The sequence below is a fragment of the Propithecus coquereli genome, unplaced genomic scaffold (genome assembly GCF_000956105.1).
Source record: "Propithecus coquereli isolate 6110/MARCELLA unplaced genomic scaffold, Pcoq_1.0 Scaffold11, whole genome shotgun sequence".
Classification (NCBI taxonomy): Eukaryota; Metazoa; Chordata; class Mammalia; order Primates; family Indriidae; genus Propithecus; species Propithecus coquereli.
In genome coordinates this window covers 3,398,781-3,409,467 of record NW_012134969.1, presented here as the reverse complement: position 1 = coordinate 3,409,467, position 10,687 = coordinate 3,398,781, and the positions used below count along the sequence as shown (strand labels likewise).

At 36.1% G+C, this 10,687-nt stretch overlaps 1 protein-coding gene across 1 annotated transcript in view; it reads left to right on the top strand.

The window, feature by feature from the left end:
- The window catches only part of VWA8 (von Willebrand factor A domain containing 8), a 425,342-nt gene that overhangs the window by 285,633 nt on the left and 129,022 nt on the right, over nucleotides 1-10,687 (top strand). Inside the window, exons 32-33 of the mRNA XM_012648214.1 lie at nucleotides 78-273; nucleotides 9,499-9,582. Of these exons, the coding sequence (XP_012503668.1) occupies nucleotides 78-273; nucleotides 9,499-9,582 (280 nt within the window). The remainder of the gene's footprint in view (nucleotides 1-77; nucleotides 274-9,498; nucleotides 9,583-10,687) is intronic.

The window sequence follows — 10,687 nt, the reverse complement described above, 5'->3', positions numbered from 1 at the left end:
AGTTGTGGTGAATGTTGTATATGGTACTTTAGTACATTAATCTCCCTTTTTTTCTTTTTATCCTTTGTTTAAATCAGTCACCCAGTGAAGTTTATTCTTGGAAGAGGCCATCATCTTTGCATAAACCAAATGTCACTGATACGGCATTCTATGGCAAAAAAAAGAAAAATGGGACTCCAAAACAAAGCAATTGTGTGACTCTTTTAGATACTAATCAGGTAGTCAGGATTTTGCCCCCAGGAGAAGTCCCTCTAAAAGATGTCTACCCAAAAGGTAAGAAATTTACCAATTTTTAATTTACCAAGGTGGCTGTTGGTAGCTTGCTTTTGGTAGGCGATATTTAACTCTTCATTCTCATTTCGTATTTGTAAAGATAGATCATCTGACAAGTCTACAAGTAACTAAAAAGACCCATGTGTATTGAGAAAGTTCTCACACATTTTCACAGTGTATGATTACAGCCACTGCTGTTAGAACTCATCTTCATTCTCATTGCAATCTATACAATAACTTTGCTTAGAACATATTTTCGAAGAGCCTTTTAGAAATGATTAGGGTATTAGGAATAGGAACTAGGGCCTTTTGTCTTAGACTCCTAAGACTGAAGGCCAGGGACTTACTATGCAGACTGATTCACTTATCAGTGTTCTCAAAGTCAACTTATATTTATTACTACATAACGTATCAAGTCCCGTGCTGATTATTTCTCCTTGGATAAATTCACTTAATCTTCAGAACCCCTCCTGTTGTTACTATGCTTTGTAATTTATATGTGAAAATGTCCTAACACAGAGGTAAAATAACTGGCCCAGGATCACCCCACCAGTGGCCAGCAGAGCCCAGATTTCCACCATAATCTTCTAATCTCAAGTCTAGAACCATTCTCATTGAATCACACTGGCATTCATCATAATGGATAATTATGAAAAATTTTGATAATTGAGTTGTTGGCTATTATTTTTTGCATCATAGTGGTAGTAATGTGTCATCCTGTGTTTATACTTTTTATATTAGTGTGGACTTCTCAAATATAATGCTAAATGTATTGATACTATAATAGTCTATTACCAGATTTGAAAAGTCCTGGTTATAATGATAACATTTAGAATTACGTCCTTCCAAACTGAAACTCATGGAAAATAAATCACCATTTCCTTAAAATGTTTTTTTATGGTAGAAGAGGTAGATATATAAGCTGTCAATTGCAGTACAGTGTAATAAATGCTATGATAGGAGGATTTACAAGGTGATACATGAACACAAAGGAGAAGCTTACAACCCAGACTGGGAATTATGAGTAGACTCTTGAAAGATGAGTAGGAGTTAATCAATTGAAGGAATTGGTCCAGGAAAGGTGCAAGGACTTGGCAGAGCATTTCAAGAATTACAAGAAGTTCTGTACCAGAGCTTAGTGCACCTTCATTTACACAGAAACCTGGGCCTCTTCACACTCATCCTCCACATCTGATTCATCAGCAATCACCATGTCCTTTTGATACAGCCTTGCTAATAAATCTTGTAGGTACCCGCTTGTCTCCAGCTCTATTGCCACATCCCATCCAAAGCACCACCATCTTGCACTAGAATATTGCCATGGCTTCCTGACAGTGTTACCTCTTCCACTCTTTTCCCCTCCTACCTGTTCTTCACATATCAGACAAAGTGATATTTTTAAAGTACAGTGTACATTTGTTCTTATTAAGGTCTAGTTTATATACAGTAAAATTCACCCTTCTTAGTATGTAGTTCTGTAAGTTTAACAAACACAAACAATTGTGTAACCACCACCACAACTGATATAGAAGAGTTTCATTATCCCAAAAGTCTCCCCCATATGACTTTGTGGTCAACCCCTCCACCTACCTTCATCGCACCACTGATGTGATTTCTGTCCTTATAGATTTGCCGTTACCAGAATATCACATGAATGGAATCATACCATATGTGGTCTTTTGAGTCTGGCTTCATTCACTTCATATAATGTATCTGAAAATCATTTATGTTTTGTGTACCAGTAGTTTGTTTCTTTTTATTACCAAGTGGTTGTCTATTATATGGGTGTATCACGGTCTGTTTATCCATTCACTAATTGATAGATATATGGATTGTTTCCAGCCTTTGGCAGTAATGAGTGAGGCCACTATAAACATTTGTGCATGTGCACAGGTTTTTCAGTGAACACAAGTTTTTGCTTCACTTGGGTAAATATACCTAGGAATGGCATTTTTGCATCATTTAATAAAACTACCAAACTGTATTCCAAAGTGGCAACACCATTTTTCATTCCTATCAGCAATGAATGAGAATCCACTTGCTCTGCATCCCTGCCAGTATTTGGTATTGTCAGTTTTTCACCATTCTAATGGGTGCATAGTGATATCTCATTATGATTTTAATTTGCTTTTCCCCTAGCACCTAATGATGTTAACATTTTATCATGTGTATCTTCTTTAGTGAAATATCTCTCTAGATCTTTTGCCTATTTTTATATTGGGTTATTTGTTTTCTTATTAATTAATTTGCAGTATCTTTAAATATTCTAGATACAAGTCTAGTGTCAGATATATACTTTCCAAAATTTTCTCCTATTTTGATGAGGGCAAATCTTCTGTGTTTTCTTCTAGAAGACTTATAGTTTTGGATTTTACATTTAGATTTATCATCCATTTTGAGTTAATTTTTTACATGGTACAAGGTATGGATTGAGACTCTCTTTTTTTACATAAGGATTATTCAGTTATTCCAGCACCGTTTGCTTAAAATACTGTCCTTTCTCTGTTGAATTGCTTTTGGACTTCTGCTGAAAATCTACTGCCCACATATTAGTGGGTCTATTTCTGGATTCTCTATTGTGTTCTATTGATTTGTACATCTATACTAATAATATCACACTCTCTTGATTACTTTATAGTTTTATGCTTTATAATAAGTCTTGAAATCAGGTAGATCTTCCTTCTTTGTTCTTCATTTGCGAAATTGTTTGGTCAGAAAATACTATTTTAAAAATATGACTCAGGTCATGTTATTGTTAGGATAAAGTTTAAAATTTTAACTTGGGCTAAAGATCCAGCACGATTTGTCCATTACATATCTTTCTGGCTTTCTTTTGCTAACTTGAATTCACAAAGTTCCTTCCCAACCTTCTTCTGCACTCTTTCCTCCCCCCACCCCCAACTTCTTATCCTTCAGGTTTCAGTTTAAATGTCACTTCCTCAGAAGGCCTTGTCCAACTCTAAATCAGGAGCCCTTGCTATACTGTCTCATAGCACTTCCTATTTAAGGACAGGAAGAGTGTGTTTATGTTTCTACATGTATTTTAATTTTTCACAAAATATTCCAGGCATGCAGAAGTTTAAAGAAAAATACAATGAGAATCTTTGCACCTATCACCCGTACCAATGTGGTCAAAGACCCCTGTGTTCTCCTCCCTTCCATTTTTGACAAACCAGAAGTAATCTCTGTCTTGAATTTGAGTTTGGTATTTATCGTTCACAAAATAATATATAGTATTATTTTGTATGTTTTTAAACTTTGTATAAATGGTATCGTTCTGTATCTATTCTTCTGTAACTTGATCTTTTTTTTTTAAATTTTTTATTTTTTGCAGGGGCCATGCTAATCTTCTCTGTATCATTCCAATTTTAGTATATGTGCTGCCGAAGCGAGCACTGTAACTTGATCTTTTTTGTTCAACATCAGGTTTTTGAGATTCATTTTTAAAGAAAAAATTATACATGACATTTGTTAAAGAACTAAGTATAATGGTCCTATTATATTCAGGACAATCTCAATAAATGTAGAGACTAATGCAATGAAGTTTTGTAGTAGGAAAGACTTGGGCTCAACTTCAAACAAGGAAAAGTAGAAATTTATAGCAAAGGAGCAGGGTGGGGATTAGTGGATGGAATATCATTAAGAGGAAGCATCAGGGGTAAGGGGGGGATTCTGGCTAAATGGACCTAACAGAATTCTTGCTGAAGACAGACCAGGGTAACCAGACATCACCTGGGGGTATAGGTGGAGAATGAGGAACCCAATAAGGTATCAAGGGCGAGGGATTCTAGTTAAATTGACATAGCAAGATTCTTGCTAAAATTGGATAATGCAGAGACTAACACAAGGCCAAGAGTCAGGGCCAAGTTGGGAAGAGGATTCAGAAAAACCTGACTAGAGTTTGGTCAAGGAGAGAATCTTTGTCATCATCCATACTAACAGCTCTACTTTTACTTTCACTGCTTTACATACCACAATTTATTCATCTATTCTTCGTCAGTGCACATTTAGGTTCTTTCCAATTTTTGCTATTACGAATAATGGCACAATGACTATCCTTGTGCCTGTCTGCCTGTGTATATGTTGAGAGTCTGTAGGGGCTATATCTAGGAGTGGAATTACCAGAGTTGTTGTTCCAGCAGCATAAAGGAGGACCTGATGCTCCCCATGCTCATCTACTCTTGTAGGGGTAAGACCTTTCATTGTAGTTTCACTTTACTTTTCCCTGATTTCTAGTACATTTGAGCATCCTTTTATAAGATCCACCTTTTTAGCTCCTAGATATAAGTTAGAACAATATTTGTCTTTCTGTGCTTGGCTTATGTCACTTAACATAATAGCCTCCAGTTCCATCCATATTGCTGCAAATGACAGGATTTCATTCTTTTATATGAAATAAATTCATAATAATGAATAATATTCCATTGTGTATATGTGCTGTATTTTCTTTATCCATTCATCCATTGATAGACATTTAATTTGATTACCTATTTTAGCATTTGTGAATAGTGCTGAAATAAACGTGGGAGTGCAGCTATATCTTTGACATATTGATTTCTTTTCTTTTGGATGTATGCTCAGTAGTGGAATTGCTGGGTCACATGGTAGCTCGATTTTTAATTTTTTGAGGAATCTCCATACTATTTTACATAGTGGCTGTACTAGTTTACATTCCTACCAACAGTATATGAGGGTTCCCCCTTCTCCACATCCTTGCCAGCATCTGTTACTGCCTGTCTTTTGGATACAAGCCATTTTAACTGAGGTGAGATCATATCACATTATGGTTTTGATTTGCATTTCTCTGATGATTAGTGATGTTGAACATTTTTTCATATCTTTGTTGGCCATTTGTATATCTTTTTTAGAGAAATGTCTGTTCTGGTCTGTGGCCCATTTTTTAATCGGAGTATTTGGTTTTTTGCTATTGAGTTGTTGTAGCTCCTTATATATTTTTGTTATTAATCCCTTGGCAAGTGGATAGTTTGAAAATATTTTCTCCCATCCCGTGGGTTGTCTCTTTACTTTATTGTTTCCTTTGCTGTGCAGAAGCTTTTTAGCTTGATGCAATCCCAATTGTTGCCTGCGCTTTTAAGGTCTTACACAAAAAGTCTTTACCAATGTCCTGGAGCATATCCCCAATGGTTTTTTCTAGTAGCTTCAGGGTTTCAGGTCTTATGTTCAAGTTTTTAATATATTTTGATTCGATTTTTTGTGTTTGATGAGATATAGGGGCCTGGTTTCATTTTTCTACATATAGTTATCCAATTTTCCCAGCACCATTTATTGAAAAGACTGTCCCTTCCCAATTGTATGTTCTTGGTGCCTTTGTCAAAGATGAGTTGGTTGTAAATATGTGGATTTTATAGGGTTCTCTATTCTGTTCCGTTGGTCTAAGTGTCTGTTTTTATGCCATTACCATGCTGTTTTAGTTACTATAAATTAGTAGTAAATTTTGAAGTCAGTTAGTGTGATGCCTCCAGCTTTGTTCTTTTTGCTCAGGATTGCTTTGGTAACCTGAGCATCCTTTTAAATTTTTTGGCGGGGGGGAGGGTAGAAACACGATCTTGCTATTTTTCGCAGGCTGGCATCGAACTCCCAGCCTCAAGTGATCCTCCTGTCTTGGCATCCCAACATGTGTGGATCATAGGTGTGAGCCACCATCCAAGCTTCATCAAAGAACCTTGAGCATCCTTTTATATGATGTGATTTACTCTTCTGAGAATTGCCTATTTATATTTTTAGCCATTTTTTTCTTCCCCCACCCTGCCTCTCTTTAGCCATTTTTCTCTTAGTTGCTAGGAGTTTTATTTCCCTTCATTTGTTTAAGTACTGTTCCTAAAAATATTCAAAATGCACATAAAGTACTTAGGACAGTGTCTGGATCACATGGGATGAATTTTATAAATGTGGGCTATAAAAAAAAAAAAACAAAGAAAGAAAGAAAATCCCTAAGAGCATGGTAAAGGTCGATCCCAAAATGATATCTCTGCACAGTCCTAAGGATTGACCAGTTCAGATTAGAACAGATGAGATTTCACAAAGATGGAGTAACTTTTATTTAATGCAGATGGGGAGAAATTTACTGCTTTCTTCCAGTTGTTTTTCTTCTCATTAAATGTTAGCTTTTTAAAAAAAAAAATCACAGGTCTTAGCTCTTTAAACACAAAAATAATGATTCTTGATTGAAAACAGTGCACTGTTTTTTTGAGCTTTAAATAAAACCAAAGATTTGGTATTGGCACATGGCAGGGCACGTATCACAGTTTTAGTCTGTAAACACAGAAGTGCATTAAACCTAATGGTTAACAGGTGTACATCAAAGTACATTTCTAAAAATGATTAATTTCTTTAATATAATTTCACCTTCCCTCTGAAAATCTTCTTGGTTGTTTTGCCTGACAGCTTTTATACCTCCTCCTAACCTTGGCATCGTGCATGTAAACTGTCCCCACTGTTCAAAGGAACTATGCAGTAAACACTGCAGCAATGACTTCCCTTTTTAATGGTTAGTGAACTAATCCCCAAATACGGTTTATACCTATCATTGAAATCCACCTGGATTATAAATGTAATGGAAATTTACTGAGCCTCCATCCTCTCTACAGTGTTGAAACATTTAAAATGAATGGACGAGGACTTGGCTAAGTTTGGAGGGAAACCTGGCCACAGTTTTAATGTCCTTAATTCAATCATGTATTCTGCTCAAGGACAGCCATAAGGCTCTTTTTGTAAATCGTTTTGTCTTTTGAGATGATTTATTTTCAAATCAGTAAATATCAATTTTGATTATTTTTAAAACGCTTACCTCTACTGCCATCCTTAATATTCCTTTAAAGTGCTTTGTAGCCACAAATTCTTTTTCCTGATACGTGAAAACATTTTTTAATACTAAAACTCTTGCTTTCTCCTTCTTGAAATAGTAGACACAGCCATTATTACATTTTCTCACCCACTTTACGCCATGAAATTAATTTAAACAGTGAAAGAAATGAAAGATATAGAAAAAAAGATATTTTAAAATAAGTTGGCTTGCTTTGCTCTCACAGGCAATCTAAAAGCCGCTGATGGCAGTAGCTCAACTTAATACTACTACTTATTTTAAAAAGTGCCTGTAAGTATCAAGCCAATGTGTAAGTTGGTTAACTAGGCAGTTCTAGTCATCCCAACAGCTTCAATAGCTGATCATTTTTGGCAAAGAACCCTGATCTATAAATAATTCAACCTACTTCAATTAAATTCTAGCAGCAAGAATTGTCAAAAATAATATATGATGCAAAATTTATCCAAGATTGACCTTATATCCCAGCAGCATTTCCAGTGCAGCTGATGCATGACTTATGTTAAGTGTGTTTGTTTTATACAGATGGCCACCTGGGGACAGCCAATCCAGCTGGATTCGGCATAAATTACTACATCTTACCCCTTTCTATCCCTGGACATTGCCTTCCCTTCCTCCTGAGCCCTCTGCTTTCTGGAACTACCCCTTGCTTAGGTCTGCAGCTCATACCTGGCCCTACAGCTGTGATTCCCACTCTGGAATCCTTTCCAAGTCCCCAAAGTTCCTGAAAGGCAGGGACCACTTCCTGTCTGTATCCCTAGTGCTTTGTACAATGTCTGGTGCGAAGTAAGCCCAAATGCGTTTATTGAATAAATAAAAAGATATGTTGAGTTTTTCAGATGGCCTGTTTAAAAACCTTCAACTGCAAGCATGAAGTAAAAATGCCAAGTTTCTTATATTTTGTAAACTACAGTTGATAAATTCATCGTGGACATCCTGGATATCTCATTCTAATCAGAAGTTCTAATAAAAGATAGATAGACAGAAGCCTCAGCCTCCTCATCTCTCAGACAGGAATCATAAGTCTTGTCATTGTCAGTATTAAAAGCATTATCTATAAAGGCTAAGCACAGTTCCTAACACACATTGGTGGCAACTAGTGATTTTGAGAATGATGGTGGTACTCAAGGCTGTGGAATAGAAGTCAGTAAAGCCCAAGAATTTTCTGGGAAACCAACTCCAGAATTGGGGTTGGGGTCCCCATATCTCTTTGTCTTCTCTAATCCCCAACTTTTCACATTCTTCATGATCTAGAATCTTGGAAGCCTATCATAATCCCAGAAGATACAATTCTGAAAGCCATAATCCCAAAGATTGAAATCCTGAAAGATCAAAATTCCTAGAGGCTAAAATCACAATCCCAAAATATCAAAATCACAAAAATATAATTCTAGTGAAAAAAAATTTGAAATTCTTTAAAATATATTTATTTACATTTTTTAAAGAAATGTATTTGAAAAACATATAAAAACACAAAAGAACACTTCATAGGCCACTTTATACAATAAAATAAGCAATAGTATCATACAAATTTTTCCAGCATAAACACTCAGGTATACTAATGACAGTCGCATGAATTTAATAGTTATGATAAGATGATTTCAGGATTATGACCCAGATCCTCACCCCATTATCCAGTCTTCCTCTCACCTTCCCCTGTCTTATAGAGCCCTAATTATGACAGACACTTTGTGCTGAGCAACTACTAATTCAGTGCTCTGCCTTTGCTAATTTCATCTTATCCTCAAAATAATGCTTATTTGTTATCCCTATCATTTATGCTTATTTATTACTTATCCTTTATTATTATCCTTCATTATTAATCCTTACATGTTATCCCTATTGATGCTATTGTTATCCCTATTTTATTAATACAAATGAGGAGAGCAAGACTTAGAGAGGTAAATAACTTGACCAACATAACACAGCTAGGAAATGTCAGAGCCAAGACTTCATACCAGGTCAGTTTGATTACACAGTGGGTGCTGATTCTACCATACCACGCTGCATTGTTGTTACTTCCTGAGAAGGAAAAACAAAATTCAGATGATGAAATATTTTCAAATAAACTATAAGTGCTAAAACATTGACTCATCTTGGAAAGCTATCACAGACAATGAAAAGAATTTATGTTTTTTTCTGACAGAAGAGAATCACAGCCTAATATGCTTCTGTTCAACAATCTTCATGTTTCCCTAAGGGAAACATAATTCTTAGAGTCTGGCCATGAGGGTTCACCCAGTACCTTGTCAAGTGGGTCCCAGAGTTCTACCAAGGCTACTGATGACTTTGTTCTACTTCTAGCTGCATTTGAGTAGTCTGTTGGTCCTGTTCGGTATCTCGCAGTAATTTCATGCTTGGCTCATGTCATGACTTGTTTGCAGATGTTAGTCCTCCACAAACAGCTGGTTATATAGAAGTCACTGATCTGCAATCAAAGAAACTCCGGTATATTCCTATTCCCAGGTAATCCATTTCACCTTTGTTCTTAGCTTGGTATGTCATAAAAAATGAGTGAATTCATACCAATAAATGTGTGCTTTTTGCTTCCTTAAATAGCAAGCTCTTTTTTTTTTCCCCAGTTACAGTTGTTTTATATCTTGCTGTTCCTTCCATGTGCTTCAATGGCATTTTTATTTTCATTTTGGAAAAATATTCAAATCTTACATAGTTATAAATCTAACAGGCTTCAAGTCTTTGTCCTCTTTTGCTGGATCTATTCTAATAAGTTTTTCCTGTATCCGAAATAGCATTTTTAGTATTACAGAAATTTTAATACTCATTAACTTCATGTGTTAGTTTTCTGAACTAAAAGTGTTCAAAATGTCAAAGGAATTTAAATAGCATTTGTTTAATATTGTTTTTAAATATGTTCTTGTACATTTGCAGTCATGAAGGCCATACAGTAGCCGAAGGACTCCAAAGATTTAGAATGGGACTCATTACTATTCACTGCTTTTGTTACTGGCCAGCAATGGAAGCAAAGCATCTAACCTAGCTAGACTCAGGATATAAAAGCAGAAACAGTAATGCTTGGTCATTGCCCTTGAGGAACACAGGTGTCCTTACCTGTAGCCTGTCCCTTTCTGGGTGCATCCATGCCTTGTCTCCCTCTCTCAACCTAAGCTTGTGCCTGCTTTGTTCTATTTAACCTAGTGGTTTTTCTCTTTTTTTCCTTTTTTTGCCCACTGGGCCAAAGCCTCCTTCCTCTAATCTTTCCACTCTGCTTTAATCTAGATTGAGGTCACACCCCCTCCTCTCATAAACACCCTCACTTGCGACTGAGCCCTCACAACCCAGCGGTTAAAGCCTTGCCTGAAAGCTCAAGCGGAGCGGCCTAGAGGTCCTTCAATGTCAGAGGAAGGCCAGGGATGGCAAAACCTGTCAGTCTCCTAAAATATCACCAGGCCACCTTTCTTTCCCCTCCTCCAACTTCCAGAATAGAATAGCTCAGCATGATAGTACAAAATAACTCAGAAACACAGCTTCATTTCTTAGGACGCTTTAATCAGATTTTTAAAATATGAAAAGTGAAATCATTATTCAAAGAAATAGATTTACTTACTCCAACAT